This window comes from Simochromis diagramma, unplaced genomic scaffold, assembly GCF_900408965.1.
Source record: "Simochromis diagramma unplaced genomic scaffold, fSimDia1.1 OVJJ01000583.1, whole genome shotgun sequence".
Classification (NCBI taxonomy): domain Eukaryota; kingdom Metazoa; phylum Chordata; class Actinopteri; order Cichliformes; family Cichlidae; genus Simochromis; species Simochromis diagramma.
The window spans coordinates 3,141,194-3,157,915 of NW_024387285.1; the positions used below are offsets into that span (position 1 = coordinate 3,141,194).

The 16,722-nt window shown below is 41.0% G+C and overlaps 1 protein-coding gene and 1 long non-coding RNA gene across 8 annotated transcripts in view; both read left to right on the forward strand.

The window, feature by feature from the left end:
- LOC120716181 (ral guanine nucleotide dissociation stimulator-like) overlaps window positions 1–16,722 on the forward strand; it is a 56,409-nt gene that overhangs the window by 20,433 nt on the left and 19,254 nt on the right. For 2 of the 7 annotated variants that reach the window (XM_040003610.1, XM_040003612.1), the window contains exon 1: window positions 8,019–8,660. The exons of 3 other annotated variants lie outside the window; for them this stretch is intronic. In XM_040003610.1, the coding sequence (XP_039859544.1) occupies window positions 8,472–8,660 (189 nt within the window). In that variant the 5' untranslated portion in view covers window positions 8,019–8,471. Of the gene's footprint in view, window positions 1–390; window positions 2,023–8,018; window positions 8,661–16,722 lie in introns of those variants that run through there. 2 more of the 7 variants (XM_040003614.1, XM_040003611.1) reach the window with 2 other exon arrangements.
- On the forward strand, window positions 8,667–15,555 carry LOC120716184. Its single transcript, XR_005691835.1, has 2 exons — window positions 8,667–10,402; window positions 10,436–15,555. It is a non-coding gene; the product is annotated as an uncharacterized LOC120716184 (long non-coding RNA).

A 16,722-nucleotide genomic window follows, 5' to 3' on the forward strand; every position in this document is an offset into this window, starting at 1 on the left:
GTTTATGTTTGTTTAATCAGCCATGCGGCAAATGTGCTCTGTAGTTCTTTCAACCAGCTCTGTGCACTTTGACAGTTCCAAGTCCATGAAAACTGTGTGACTACGATCCCATAAAACCCTGTAATGCTGCACTGTAAGATGTCTTTACCGGTTAGTCATAAAAAATGCGTAGAATAAAGAGCACATATCCAGGCAGGGTTTCATTAAAAAACAATATATGTTGCCAAAAAATGTATTTTTGTGTGCACAGGACACACAATATAAAATAATCACCCAACAAAATAATAAATAATCTGCTGTTACAGTTACTAGTTTATCTGTTCTTGTTTGTTAATGGATCATTAAATCAGCTCCAGAGACATTCTTTAACAAATTATTGTTTATTTCATAAGAAAAAAATGTAATCTTCTCTTTATTTAGTGCTGTAAGTTAAATGCTTTTTTTCTTTTTTTTACTTTAAAAATATTCAGTTTCAGAGAGCAGGTTCACACTGAGCACACGTGACAGGTGTGAAAGAGTCTGGAGGCGCTCTGGTGAATGTTATCAGACATCAGGGTACCAGAAGCAAAGCTGCCAGTTGTGGTGTTGTCTGCCGAATGCCGATCAAGCTGCGTGGGGCTGAGCTGCGAGCACAGGTCCTGCTAAAGGACGCCGGGACCCGTGTTCCCCTTCGTGGAGTCTGAATCTGACATTTTGGTCAGAAACATGAACCAGCGAGCCTGTCCAGCTCTCCTCACATCTCCATCTTGAAGTAGTAACCTGTGCAACCTGAATTATCTGCAGATACTATCGCATGATAACTGCAGTGATAGGGACATTTAGATGAAAAACAGTCAGGAGGGATAAGGAGAGGAATGGGCTGTAGCCACCAGCTGCTAAAACATTCCCTTTGTGGGGTTTGTCATGTTGTTGCCTGTCCAGAGGACCTGTTGTCATGACCATCTGCACCAAAGCAGCTGAAATGGACTCACAGTGGGTTCTGCTTACCAACTGGAGAGATTGATAGCACTGAAGTTTAGCTTTGTTTTTTACTGTAATGGCTGAGTGTTCCCTTCACTTATTGACCAGTAAATGCTTGTCTCCCATTTATTAATTTATCGTTTGTTATCTTGATTTAACCAGGAAGGTAGTCCAGAAATCAGACTTTTTTATTTGTTCCCTGAGTTCTTGTGCTTTATTTGGATTTTTGTTTCTTTACTTTTTGGACTCGCCTCTGAGAAAAAAAAAAAGTGCAGGCCTTCTATATTTTTTTGCAGCATTAAATATGTGTATCTGCAAACTGAGTCAAACAACACTAATTAAAAAAACAAACACCTCTTCCTCTGGATCAAGGTGATGACAACAAGTGCCCTGAGGTGTCAGAGGAACAGGTTCAGTAAGTTGTTTTCAGTTAGAGGTGTTTGAATTTCTTAAGACGGTTCCTGTAAGTCTGTTTTCATTCGTCCCTACAGGTTGCCTAACACTCACATAGCTTCAGATGACGTTGTTAAACACGTAAACTACCTGGAGATAATCCCCTCCTTCAGTTAAGCAGGAAATTTCTTTGAATTTTATTGCATCATGTTGAGGTTTCATTTTCTCTTGAGAGCGGTAACAGCAGGACATTTGAGCGTCGTAGCCTCACGGTGTTGTTGTTGTTGTGGAGGTCATTACCAAGCGGTTTCTCTCCACCTTTGACATACACGGACAGATGTGAGCCTCTTCTGGAAAGCCTTTTCCTTTTTTCCCGGCATAGGTTAATTTTTTTCTAGTGTTGTTCCTCGTGTTGTTGACACAGCTGTTAAAGTAAACATGCATGAGCTGAGCGTTGGCGGTTGGGGTTCGGCCAATCTGTGAAGAGGGGAGTGGGAGCCCTGGAGTCTCCTTCACTGAGGTTCTGCTCCTCCAGGATCCTCATGTTTTTTGGGACTGGTTGTCAGCAAAGCCGTGATGTGGTGCTGGAGCCGGTGGATCTGTGGACTGCTGGCCGGGACCTGGGATGGCGAGGATTATTACAGGACAGTCGGAGGAAAAGAAAGACAGGTTGGAGCTCTTAATGTTTGCCTTCACTCTTAAGTGTAAAGAGGCTGAGTTTGTAGTTCAGTGTTGGGCTTGAACTGAAGGACTGGCCACATTTAGAGTTTGGCTCCTTGCAGGTAAAATAATGCCACCCTCTAACAGCGAAGGAAGTTGTAGTGAAGCGGAAGACACGTTTAGACGGATACTGGTTTATAGTTCCAGGGAAAGCACTGGAATTTTTTTTTTTTTTTTCAAAATAAGTCCCAGTATAAATTAAACTCTGGTTGAATGCTCCCCAGTTTAGCCCCCCGGTGTTAATAGCACTGACTCAGCATTAGTTACCAGTGTTTATTTTACTGTTTGACCTTTGCTACACTTTGCCGTTAATGCTAATGCAGTTTAATACCACGACTTGTTTTGAACACCCTTTTTATATTAGTGATGCATTATGAGTGATAGTCATATTTATGAGTCATAAACCTGAATTAATGATCTGTGCCAATGATCTGGGTGTGCTCGCTGCAATTTCTTTAAACTCTGTTGGTGAATGTAAAAACAAGCAGGATTGATATCTGCTCACTTGGAAGTAGAGAGTAAAAAACAGCCAAACAGCTCACTGTTCGGCTGTTTAAACTATGCAAATAATTCAGTAGAAACTTGAGTTGTTTTGAAGTGATGCATGTGACACATCACAGTGGCACGCTTGACATTCTTCTGATTAACAGATATGACCTGGAGTGGAGAGATTTTAAAGTGTGAGAGCTTTTTGTTTGTTTATTTGTTTTGCTTTTTAGCTGTCAGATGCTCTTTCCATTTTTAATAATTTTCTATCTGTAATTCTGCTCTTGTTTAAATTAAGTTTTCCCAAGTGTGGGCTGCACTCCTCTGCTGGCCCTGTGAAGGATTTGGAGTCTTACGTTTAAGTTTTTAAGTGTAGTTTGTGATGCTGTTGTTAAAGGGACCTGTTATGGTTCTTTACAACTCCCATGTTTTTGCTCTGACCTTTCCACATGAGCTTTGCATGATTCGCAGTTTAAAATAATCCCTGTTTATCTTATACTCGGCCTTTGTACAGGCAATCTCCTGTCTCTTTTAAGGTTCCTGTCTTCTGATTGGCTGGGTGGGGCTTCTGTGCCTGAGATAACCATATTAGGGGATCTTTGACTCTTAGTGACATCACACAGAGTCAAGAGTAGAAAAAACTGTTTGAAACAGAGTGTTTAGGCTTCAAGCTTTGGACTCACAAGGATCACTAGCACACTGACCAAGATTAATATCAATCGTTTAAGCCTGTGAGTGATTTTAAAAAGGTCTTACTTAAAATATGCTCCAAATGTCTTAAAGATGTGGTACAGATACGCATCCTGCATGTTTAAAATGAAATATGTCCAACAGCCACGTAATATTGCTGCAACAGTGGGAGCGCTCAGGTCGGCTCTTGAGTTAATCTGACTTCACAGCACGACATGTCTGCACCAAGAACCAATCGCTACATGTGAAATGAAAGAATAAAGGCCTCGCTTTCTATAATCTGCTCCCATTAGCTGTCATTACAGTGTGCTGGCTTCACAGAGACATGAAGCAGCACAGACGCCTGACCTCAGCTGTCTGTGCTGCTTAGAAGCTGTCAACCTCAGACGACAGGAAGTACAGGAAGCCAGACCTTTTCTCTGTATGACTCACGCTCACTCAGGCCTTCAGATTACAGAAATAAGAAAAGATTTTACTGGTTTTATTGTTATTTATAATAGAAGGCAGCTCACAGGTGCGATTAAACTGTGCCAAGATTGGTTGAATGTGTTCTTTAGGCTTCTGTCTGTCCTCAGCTCTGAGCCTTTATCTGAGGTAGAAGAAAACCTGTTCTCTGTGCAGTTCTGCAGACCATGAATCAACAGCTGTGAACGCTGGTGTTTGTGTCACTGAAGTTGAATTTTACAGATTTAGCTGATTTCATTAGGAGGAGGGTTTTGAACATGAATCTTTATTTTTTTTTCTTGTATTAATCAGTTTATCGTGATTTATTGGCTTGTTATTTTCCTCTTGTTGCATAACTCGATATCCAGTCTATGTCTGGCTCTCCCTTTGGCTTTTATTTGTTTCAGGTTTATTGTTCGTGAAGCACAGCAGGAAACATTGAGAGCCTGGCAGCAACCCAGGATAACCACCCAGCTTTAATGCCTTGCTAAATGGCCTCCTGACAGGAGGAATAAAGAACTTTCTGCACTGCTCAGTGTCAGCAGGACTAAAATAAGCCGCTGATGTCACTGCCCTAATTTTAATTTTACCCTCGTCGTGATGGGAATCTGTCTTTGGTTAGTGACGTTTGGATCTGCCCTCCTCACATACTTCTGTGAAACTTCTTCTGTAGGTCAGGGGGTGCAGTCTCTCAGTAAAAGCACGAGTGTTTCTGTGTGAGAAAATAAGAACGTAATGCAGGCTGTTAGCGTCACCGTCCTCGGGGAGCCGTAAAACATCAGCCAGGCCCGCAGCAGCAGCACAACAACATCCTCTGGTGTTGATTTCCAGCAGATGGAAAAAGAGCTTCAGTTAAATCGCAGCAGACTCAGAGTTGGCCGGCCCTCCAGGCTCTGTCAGATTTCTGGGATTCAGCCCATGTGGGTTATTTTGTAGGGCAGATATTAGTACCAGTGCTTGTTATTCTGTGACTTTCAGTCTTTCTGCTGCTCTGTGCTCTGTGCAGATGAAACGGGGAATAGTCACGTCTTGCTCGACGCTATCTTTCAAACCGATCTACCACCCGGGTCAGGCTTTGTGTTCAACAGACTTTAGGATGTTTTTCAGGCTGTGTTTGCAGTATAGTTTTTGCTGCTCTGTTGTATCTTAATTGCCCCTTGGGGATAAATAAAGTCTCTCTGATTCTGATTAATGATAATAAATAAAGCCTCGTGTTTCTGTTGCAGCCTGGCAGAAAAGCACTGGACAGGCCACCGAGGGTCTGGGAATAAATTGGTACTAAAATCTTTAAAACAATATGGAAAGTGTGGATATTTAAACATTTAAATAATTGGAAATTTCTTTCTTTTTTAGACAAAAACTTTAATAAAAAGCTTTCAAATAAACATCCTGGAGATTTGTGATAAGAGAAACAGCAACAGCCACATTTTATCATATAACCTGCACGATCAGATGCAGCATGCAGAGCTTCTTATGAGGTCACAGAGCCTCATATGGACTCATATGGTTTGATTATTGATTATTATTTGCAATCAAGGATACTTGTAAGTGATTTGTCCAATTATAAAGGAATGAAGTCCATCCATGCATCCTCTTTCTTCCAGTCTGTCGAAGGACTAACACACAGAAACACACAGCCATTTCGAATCACCAGTAATCATAACCCCAATGCATGTCTTCAGACTGTGAGGGGAAGCAGAGAGAAAACCTGCAGAACTCCACACAGAAAGCCCCCAGCTGTCCCGAGGATTCAAACCCAGGACTTGCATGCTGTGAGGGGACAAAGTTAACCACTGTTTTGCCCAAGAGGTGCAAGAAATGAAGTGAAATGAAACCAAAACCTTTCTTCAAACACTTAAAACATGTTATATCAGGAAACCTGCTTTTACAGGACCTGGCTCATTGGTATGGTGACAATAATGGAAATTTGTCTGGAAATATCTCCTTTCCCACTTCTAATCACTAGACTGTAATCTTCCACAGTGAACCATGGCTGTCTTGATTTATTGGAAACTTAAATCCTGTATAAACCTTTAGAAAGCCGTGTTGCTCCCTCACTCGTCTTCTTCATGTCGGGCAGCTGCAGATTTCTGAGTTATGATGCGCAGCCGCTTGGCGAGGAAAGGTCGGCGAGGTCGGACGTGCTTGTGGTTGCATTCAGCTTCAGCTGGTGCGGCAGATGTTTTCCTTAAACGTTCTAAAATGCTTTCACACCTGTCAGAGCCTTGGCGAGGAAAAGCAGTGGGTTGTTTCAAAAAAATCCAAAAAGAAAAACATGTGAATGAAAATTAAGGTTTAATAATGTAACAGTTAGGTAATGGTTTTGTTCTGCTGTTTAAAGCAGGCTGCGGTGAATTTAAAAGATTTGTTCTCAGTGTGATTGGAGACGTTTGTTCCTGACACTGACCAGTAGGAGGCGGTGTTAGACGTCTTCAGGTTCTTTCTCTGAAGTCTTAGCCTAAAATTCCCCCAAGATGCATTTGTTGAACCACAACACAAACTAATTCAGTTTACTAACAGGGACTTCCTGATGGTGCTTTCAGGTGCTTTCTGACTGTTAAAGTCAGGTTGTTTGTTTTTATGGTGAGCAGCAGTGCTTTGACAAGGTGTGTGCAGGATAACATTGTATAACATTGAGATCTTTGTGTTGAGGTGGTTTCATTGAGGATTTTGTTTCATTTGCTCCTAATTGTTTGCAGCTGAAAAGTTTGGTCAGTGAGCTATTTCGATATTAATCTGTGATTTAGCTCATTTATTTTGGAAAAATTATTCTTTTCTATCTTTTCAGCTGAGGACCTGCTGATTTTCCCTGTTGTATTTTCTAAGTATAGTAAGATCAGACAGGATGTGTTTATTCTAAAAGTTGGCAAAGAGTTACAGCAGCTTATGACAAAACAGCTTAAACAGACTAGAAAAAGTACAGTGACAAAGCTAAATAGATCAGTTGGGTAAATTAAAAATGGAAAAAATCTAATAAGTAAAATTTAAAAAGCACAGTAAGTGAAGATCTAAATAAAAAAATAATATAATATAGTACTTGTGTAAAGTAAAAGCTCAATACATTTGATTAATCAAAATAAAATGGAATAAAAATGTCTTAAATGCTAAAATGTAAGTTGCAAAATGTAGATTTTAGATACACAAAATTAGACTTTTTCCCATTTAAATACATACTTATTTATCATCTTTCCACAAATATGTTTAAAACTCAAGCCAGTCACCTAAAAAAGACCAAAAAAAACCCCAAAACCCTAAATAATTATATTTAAATGATGTCTTTATAGAGCTATAATCTCAGTAAAACTGCTGAAGTGTGACTTAGACTTTTATAACGAGTTAACACACTCACAGGTAATTTGTTTTTTATATTAATGCATAATCAATCTTTGGAAAACTAAGTGAAAAGCAGAAAGTTGCCCTTTTGAAAGGCGTTAGAGGAGCATGTACTGGTTTAAACTCTACGCCACCTTTAAGCTGTGCTTCGGTGTAAAAGTGGAGGATCAGGTGGGGGACGCGTGTTTGCTGAGCTGCTCTGGGCTCACGGTAAAAGTGTAACTCCAGCAGACTCCACTGTTTTCTTTTCCCACACAGTCCTCCTGCCACAGTGAAGGCACAAACAGCGCCATCATTTCCCAGAGACATGAGTAAGAGCGGGGGAGTAAGTGCTGCCTTCAGGGACGTCTCGCAGACTCCCGTTTCATACATAACAACTTTATAGTGTGCTTGTGTCGCCCAGGTTACTATAGTTACCTTAATTTAGGTGTGATAAAATAAAATGTGGGAAACTTGAAATTAAAGTTAAAAGCAAATATAAACTTTTGTAAGTAAATGAAATTATTTTGTGACCTTAGAAAACTAATCACAATAAAATTACAATGCAGATTAAATAGCATTACTTCTAGTCTGTTAATCTGAGTGATGAGGCTTTGGGGAATGTGCTTATTGAGATAATAGGCTGTCTGCACATCTGTGAGTACACTGGCGTAACAAACTGTGTTTCTATTGTAATACTCATTCTAATTTTGTCCCTGATAGAGAATCTCCAGATTATAATATTTAAGAAAAATAAAAACACAACAAAAAATCACAAACTAAAGCTAGGGCTGAAACTAATAAATATTTAAGTAAAAAAAAAAAATTTCCAACAATGAAAAAATTACCTCAAATGACCAAACTCACTTTGTAAACTAACTGGAAAAAAGAAAAAGAAAAACTATTATAATTGGATTAAAAAATAACAACAATAACCGTAGAGTGTTAGTTTGTTTTTGTTTTGTTTTAGCACAAAGTAAAAGTCTGATATGGTGACGACCGTTATAAACATTAAAGTATGGTTAATAGCATTTCATTACATCTATGTAAATAAAAAATAACTAAATGAAAAGAAGTAGTTTGTTCCTTTTCCATGAAAAGTACATGTTAGATGTTTAACAGAAATTTTGCAAAGTTGTATTCACGTTAATGTAATTAAAGTTTTAACTTTTTTTTTTTTTTTTAAAAAGTATAATGCGTGGGATTAAATACAAGACAAAACTTGTAACGTAATTTTCGCTAAAGCCATCCTGTGCGTTTGGTTCATCCGACAGCCCTGAAGGCACCGGTTGGTGGGGGCGGGGTTTAGAAAAGCCCCGGTGTGAGTCAGGGCCGTGATAAACTGTACTGAGAGAGGCGATGATCACACAGAAGTGTTAGTCTCAGGCGGCAGTGTGTGTCTGTGGGACTCCTAAAAAACATTAGAAATGTCAGCGCGGGGGTGTGACTGAACTCTGCGGGCATCCATGGTCTATTTCCCGGGGATGCAAGCCGAGGCGCGTAGCGTCAAGCCGGGCCAGCTGCTCGAGATGTTTGACTCTTCGTGGAGGGTGCGGAACATTTGGGACGGCGTGAGGCTAGAGGTGGTCGAAGACCGCAGCCCGGTGGTCCTGCACAGCTTCACCCACCTGGACCCTGACCTGCCGCTGGTGGAGGTGAGGAGGAGGGTGAGGAGGCAAGGAGAGGTCCGTTAGCTGATGCGGTTTGCTGTGTTGTCATGAAGGAGGGTGATCGGGCGGATCCAAACAGGTTTTCAGGCTTCAGGGTGGCGTTTCTGGAGGAATAACACAACACTTGTGCTCTTAAAGAAACATTTTCTTACCGTTAAAATGGAGATTTATGATGTTTCTCCTGTATCTCCACGTATTTCAAAGCTCTATCTACTTTTATTCCCATAAAACATGTTTAAATTTGCGTTAAATAAGCTTACATTCAACTTGGTGAGTCACCCAGGTGATGCAATGTGCCATAAACGCTCTAATCCTGTATTTTTAAGCCTTGTAAACGGATTATCAGTATAAAGCTGCTGATTGGCTGCAGCTTACAGTGTTAATACAGCCTCATAACAAACATAACAATACAGGAAAATCTAATATGATGCTGCGGTGCTGCTTGGCAGGAGAGTACAGTTACAGGATGACTTGCTTTTTCATGTTGTTATTGAAGCTTTCAGCCCTGTGGTTATCACCCCTCCCTCCCTCTGATTCTCTTTGATACTGAAACCCTCCTGTGCAGGTGTCGCTGAGTCAAACCTCACAAATGCTATGAAATATCTGCATGTTTCATACTGAGAGTGGTCGTTCTGTTTGTTTTTTACAGAACGATGCTTTCTGCATCGGTCGCTTGTACTTCTAGGGGTTTTTCCACATGTGCGGGCATACATTGAATCAATCGTGTGATTTACAGTTTCACTGGTTGTTACAGGAAGTAGTGGCCTGTTACTGCAGCAACATGACTCATTGATGGGTCAACAAAGTCACCCAACAAAGGAGCGAAGTTAAGATTTTGTTTTTGGTTCTGATCTAATTTAACAGACAGATATAAATCCATTTAGTTAGTTGTATCATTTTTAGGAAGCTCCACTGCAGTTCTAAATGTGGCCATGATTACTGTAATTACAGATTAATCTGTAGATTACCCCATTACCCCAGCTGTTTGAGTCATTGTTTCGTTGTTAGAATAGTTGTCATAATAAAGATTACACATGGCTTCTTTTGTCCAATCAGCACAGCAATCTGAAGCAGAAATACTTTAGTGTAATTTCATAGAAAGCCGAAGAAACAAGCGGGTTTTCAGATATAGAAGCTGCAGCCAGCGAATCAGATGCTTTTACATGTTCAGGTCACGATCAAAGTGAATCTAAAAGTAAAAGCACACACGCAGCAGAATGACTTCAGAGTGTTTTACATCCAAAACACCCTCCGAGGGAACCGTGAGCCTCTGAGTTCCATGTTGGGCCTCCGTGGATCGGTCCAGGTTCAATTGAGTGGATGCTTGATTAAATTGGGGTCTTTGGATCCCCGCTGTAGTGGTGACGTCATTGTCTGCATTCACTTATTACTTGTGCTCTGATATGTCTGCATCACTGGAGCCGTTAAATCTTAAGCAGCTGTTATTTTTACTGAAATGAAAACAAGAAAAACAGCATATTTCTACCATTAAAAGATGACAGCATCTCACATTATTAATCATTTATTAATTTGTATTGTGTTTTCACTACACATTACTAACAAACAGACCTGTAACAGCTGCTGAGGTGTTTGTGTGGTGTGTATTTACATTTCTAGGCGGGCTAAAGAGTAGATTTAACACATTAATGTTAACCCTCTGTGGTCTAAGTCAGCATAAGCAATAAAACCAACTCTTCACTATGCTGGCCCTAGTTTTTAGAGGTTGGGTTGATCACTTAGACCTCAGATGGACAATCAAGAATCACTCTTGTTTGTGTTCCCGTGGAGTTGAATTGTGATGCTAGTAGAGCTCAAATCATAGCCTGTACATGAAAGATGGACATAGCCACTAGTTGGCACTACAGATGTTAGTTGATTAAACAAATTATTCTTATTTCATTGAAGTACAACAGCAGTTTCCTGCTAGTTCAACAATGTTAGGACGCCACTGGCTGGTGCTCCTGTAACTTCAGTCTCTGTCACGTTTCTTTGAGCCAGCGTGGTTCTGCAGGACTTCTGCAGGAAGCTATGTGTGACCACATTCATGTTTTTGTTAATGAGGTTTTAAAGCCTCAGAGTGAACTTTTTTGCTGTCACCATCTTGCTGGTTTGAGATGAGATGGAACAAACTAATGAGATTGATGCTTTATGGTTTTTGAGTCTGTGTGGCAGTTTAAGTTATACAATTTTAAAAGATGTAAAACTAACGATTGATACCACAAACTCATCAGGAAAGCGTTTGCTAGGGTCATAAGTCAAGTGAGCAGCAGGGGTCTTTATTCATAAAGAATCTGACTAGTCAGTGCAACTAGAAAAGTCTCCCCCTGCTGGCCATTAGAGAGAATGCAGGTTAAATGCTTCACTCTTCAAACACATGGAGGGTTATTTTATTCTTTAGTAAACTAAACTGAAACATGTTAACATGTTTGACTTTAGAAGACTGAACACACTACAAACCCAATTGTGCCAAAGTTTTAATGCTGTGTAAAATGATATATTTATGATATGCTTTCTGTGTTCTGTTGTGAATTAAATAGAGGTTTATGGGTATGCAAATATTTTCTTTGCTCTGCAAATTTAGAGCAGTTAATAACAGGAAATTGTCCCTGCTGTATGTGAAGATCACGTGTGTTTTGCTTCTCTATCACTACACTGTTTTCATATCTCTAACTGTCATGTTCCCCCCGCCTCGCTGTCTTCTTTAAACCCAGCCTCATAGATATGGTTTCATTGCTATCTATAGAAATTGCCTTTGTTCTGGATTAAATAAACGTTTTCCAGCCTTGTGCTCCATACATCTCGAACATTCGATCACATAAGGAGGGCAGGATGAGTAATCATATTTATTGGTCTTAAACGGAGCCAAGGATTGGATGGCAGTGTCACCATGGAGACCATGTATTCCAGTCTGTGTACCTGGATTACATGTTCTCTTCTTTTTACTTTCCGGTGTCTTCGGTCAGACTGGACTGGTATCAGAGGTTCATTATTAAACCCCCCCCCATTTGCCTCAGTGTGCCCCTGCTGGTCTCCCGTCCCCTGCTAACCTGTTCTGCTTCGTCCCTTTGCTCTAATCTAATCCTCTGCTCTAACACAATTACCTAATCCCCCTCCTGCGGAGGCTGAGGGGTTTCCTCCACAATCGCTGCCTTTATTCCCCTCCTGCTGCACATGAATGTTATTTGATGCTGAGGTTGTGTTGCAGCATGAGGGGGTCACTGGGGCTAATGTGGTGCTGCCGGCGGTCAGATTGAGCTATTTGTTGATCCCTCTGACTCCGTGTAACCAGCAACATCAGCCTCAATGCACTGTATCGTATAGCTGAGAGGATCGAGTGGCTTTGAAATGGAGGTGTGCCACGAGATGAAGTTACTGCAGTGTGAGGCTAATAACAAAGTGATGCTGTGCTGTGTCACGGCTGGATGATTGTTTTGGGCGATTAATGGGCATTTTGGTTCTTTGTAAAATCGGATTTGTTATAACAAAGGCATAAAAATGATGCATGCCTGCTTAAATTTGAAGTTGAAGCTGATGTGCTTGACCAAGTTACATTTATCGACCTATTTCTACAACATTTTGTATCTTTCTGCAGGAACTGACCCACTGATATGGCAAGGTTGATGGAATTGCTTTTTTTCTACCCTATAATAAAACAGTTGCACTCATGCAGAGTTTTTTTTTCCTGGCTCAAAATGGGCCTCTGAGGGGTGACTGTGCATACAACCACAACTCGTCCACGTGTAGCTGAAGAGGATAGTCTTTGTTAACCTCAGTTAGCAGAGGGTTTCTTGTTATTTTTTGCCATTTGATTGGTACAAATGTATTGCATTAAGAGTTAAGCGGTCTCTCTGTGTAACAGTGTGTACTTTGGCTGTTTGTGCATCGTGCTTTGTTTCTTCTTTTTCTTTACCAGCTTTGTTTGACTTTATGTAACCGTGTTTTTGCTTCTTTCTTTTTCAACCCTGTATAATCTAATTTTCACAGGAGCCAAGAAGCCCTCTTGGCCACAGATGCAATAAGCCAAACGGTATACAACAGTGCATTCAAGCTAAAAATAGTCATAATTACCAACGATGCAGTCCGTTAGCAAAGCAGCAGGATCAGGGGGTGAACCTTTCATAAAACTCTGCTGAACAGAGACTGCTGCTTATCGAGCCCGTCTCAAGAGAAACAGTGAGCACTTTGAACTGTCAGCTCATTCAATTACAAATCAGTTTGCAGAGAACATCAGAGAAGCAGCGAAGCAACTCCCAGAGCAATTGGTTCAAGGGACTCTGTTCACCTTTGTGCTTAAAGGATCTGATTCGGTTTAGGAAGGAAGGAAGTGCAGGGACTTTTTCATAGATCATTCCCCTTAGTGTTTAGTGAATGTTCTCCATGTTATTGCAGCACCAGCTATCAGCATATTTAAAAAAAAATCAATGTAAACATCAGCTATTAACCAAAAATATCCCCTAACTTTAGAACAAAGCAGGGAAATTGGAATTCCAAGCTTAATTAAGGGGGTATTCAAAGGAAGAAAAACAATGCAATTTACCTTGGACAGTGTTCAGCACGACGCTGTCATTGTTTCCCTACAGGAGCAACAGAAAATATGTTTTATTTTTATTTAAAAAGGCTGCTGCTGCTGACACGTGGTGCAGTAAACTGAACAACACAGAACTGAACCGATGTGTCGATCGGACTGATAATCAATCAAATATCAGATCAGTCCATCCCTAATAGACACACACCTCCAGTCGTCCATCTCGTTGTGTTTGTAGTTGTTGCTATGCCAGCCGCACCGTAACCGCGTGAATGCAAACAGACAGAAAGCCCTTGACAGTGAGGTTAGCCCCTCAGTGGGCAGCTACCCTCGGGGAGTACTTAGGAGTCTTTAGTTTTAGAAGCGCAGAGTGACGGCGAACTGAGAGACTCCGAGCTGCTGAAACATTTTCCATGAACTTCGTTCTTTCTGTCATCATCTGATTGTCCTCGGAGCTAGCAGTGACTCAGCCTTGCTTGTGAGCACTCCCAGATGTATGTTATGATACTGCAGCGCAGCACCGGTTAGCCCCACATGGAAGAAATGATCTCAAACACAATCAGAATAAACCAAAAACTGGACAGTGCACAATGCTGGATTACGGTTTCCTCTGTGCATGTCTCGTTGTCTAATTATATCCACATGACCCGGATTTACAGTGAAGAAAAAGTGACTTCAGTCAGCTTTCTCTGGCCTGAGTAACGGGGATGCCATTTATGATGTGCTCATATTTAAGATAAGCCCCGACAGCCGGAAGTTTGGTTAAGTGTCGCAGTGAGAATCAGGAGCTGGACCGTCCGACTCGGCACAGAGGAGCTTTTGTTTCTGGGTTCATTTTAAAGAGAGAAAGTCGAGTGGCTGAGGGCTGGATCGCAGCAGCAGACAGAAACTGGAATGTGAAGGCCAGACGCCTGGAAAAATACTCGGTTCTCCAACTTTGCTCAAATTGCCTGATTCTGCACTTGCTGTCTGTCTGCTGCAGCATGTTTATCTAAACCTGGAGAAAAACTTTGACATCAATATAATCTTCGCGGAAACAATATTGCGTTGCTTTATTTTGGTAGGCGTTAGAACATGCAGAGGGAAAAATGAGCCAGCTGGCTGGTGTCCCCCTGTAGGCTTTAAAACTTGTGAGTTCATGTTTGGATTTAGGTGAAGTTTATTTTAAGACACAAAGCAGATACAACCCTGTCGCGTTTAAAGCAGCTATTTTGTTTTTCTGAGCGAGTTACAAAGTGGGTCAGAGCAGGAGAGAAGGTTCTGGAGGGATTTGATTTAATTCGGCGGGATTAACTGGGAGCAGAGGGGGAGGATGGAGGTCTTTAATGCGCTGTGTGTGGACACAGCTCAGAGGTTTTGCTTGTAAGAAGTAACGTTTAAACCTCCTGCGGGACAAAATGATCAAAGTTCTCGTTATCACTTGAGAATTAATTGGGATTTCCGTCACGCTGGTTTTGTAGCCTAACCACATGTTTCTGGTGGATCGCTGCTGGTATTAGTTACCTGACCGTAACTCTTTTATGAGGTTGTGAAGAGTCACAGAGGATGTTTTTTCTTCTTCTTCTCTTCCACAGGTTTCAGCCGTGCTGAAAGATTATCATTAGAAAAAAAGTGACTGTGATAGTAACAGGAAAACCTCCAGCATAAGCTAGTGAGCAGACCTTGAGTCAATGCTATTTGCATCAGCAGGGAACTTCACGATACAGACTTGAAGTCTGGGAATGCAAAATTACTGAAATCTTTTGTTATATCCTTCAAAATATATTTTAGATTTTAGCGCAGATGTCCTCTGACTCCCAGAGTGTAAAGCAAGAAATCCTAACTGCAGGTTGTCTTAAAAAATAAAACGTTGCTTGTTCTGGAGCCTTCCCACGTATCAGACAGTCCTCATCAGCAGAACGAGCTTGCTCAATGGAAATGTCAGTGTTTAAACTTTCCACGACACCAAACGTCTGCATAGATATGTGCAAAAGCTCCAGAGTCAACAACAGAGTGGACTTTGAGTCGGGCTTGTCTGACTCAGGGTGACATAAATGACTGAATCCAAGTCGTGTTGATATTTGAGGAGTTTTACAGTCAAATTTAATTAGCATTTAATTTGCATCAACGATGATTTATGGATATGAAAATCAGCCCTGTTTGAACGGGATCAGCATAAGAGGCTCATTTTCCCAATTAAACTGTGAGTGTGATTGATAATGGCAACGCTAAAATGAGCAAGCCAGCTTGGCTCTGTTAATACCTTTCTCTCTCACATGGGCAGAAATGTCCTAATCCGAGGGTTAAATCAAGGTCTTATTTTAGTTTTTATAGAAAAATAAAAAAATTTGAGTGAAATTAGTAGAAAGTATAATTCAAAAAAACATGAAAGAAAATAAACTCCATCCTCCATCGTTTGCTGATCCACAGTCACTGCCGTCACTTTGAATCTTCTTTGACACTGTAAACAAGCCAACTTAATAAAAACAAAATCTGATTACAGGAAATGTAGATTGAGGTCATCTCCTAAATCTAAGCAGAAGTTCTGTGACCCACGGCTGGTCTGTCAAATTAATTTCTCTCCAAAGTCAGCTTTTGGACAGCAGAAGCACAGGGATAAAAATAGACCGTTTGTGTTGTTGTTAGTTTGGGAAAGAAATGATGGAGAAACTGCTGGAATAAAGGTAATTTGGAAGTAAGGGGGCGTGTCTTTATGTATTTTTGTTTTATGGATAAGAAGAAGTTTTGTTTTATGATTTTAGCTCCTTTTTTGTTCACTAATACTTGTGACTTAAATTTATATTATCTAAATATTTATCGGGTGATACATCCCAGTGTCATCTCATTTTCTCTCTGCTGCCAACAGCTGAAAGTTATTTGAATATCTACCTGCTGCACTGGATGGGAACTAAAGTCTTTGGTCGCCTCGTGACTTTGCCAGCACCTGGTTACATTTATTGTCTTATCCAAGAAAGTATCTGCATGTCTACCTGCTGTAGTGTTCAGGGTGCTTGATTAAAACTAAAACATCAGCTCTTGGACAAATTATTTTAAAGAGAAGTTGGAAATTATATTGTATGTTTGCATTTGCGTCCCGACACTTTAGCTGTTCAGAAGCATCAGTGGGAGATGAGTAATGACTTTGGCGCATAAACCAGCCTTCTGCTCGCAGAGACCCCCTCAGTGCCTCAGTGTTTACCAGCTAAAGAGCTCGGCTACACCCTCCTCCCCTCTTCTGTGTCTTACCCCGCTTCCAAATGATCTCACCGCCTTTCAGCATTCATTGTTAGCGAGGGGAAGTCACCGGCTTGTGCCGTGGAGTTGAAATGGACGCGCTGCCTTTGTTCAGCTGTTGATTGTTTTTGGGGGAGGGGGCAGGTTTTCTCTTGAGAGTTTCTCTTGATCTGCATTTAGACTTTGCCTCAGAGGGGATTTCTAATGGCCACTTTCGAAGCAGGTGTGTTTGCTGTTGATGAGCCCTGTAGCTTCACTCCTCCGAACACACTCCCAGAGGGCTCTTTGGCCTTGGGGGGATTTGGCGCA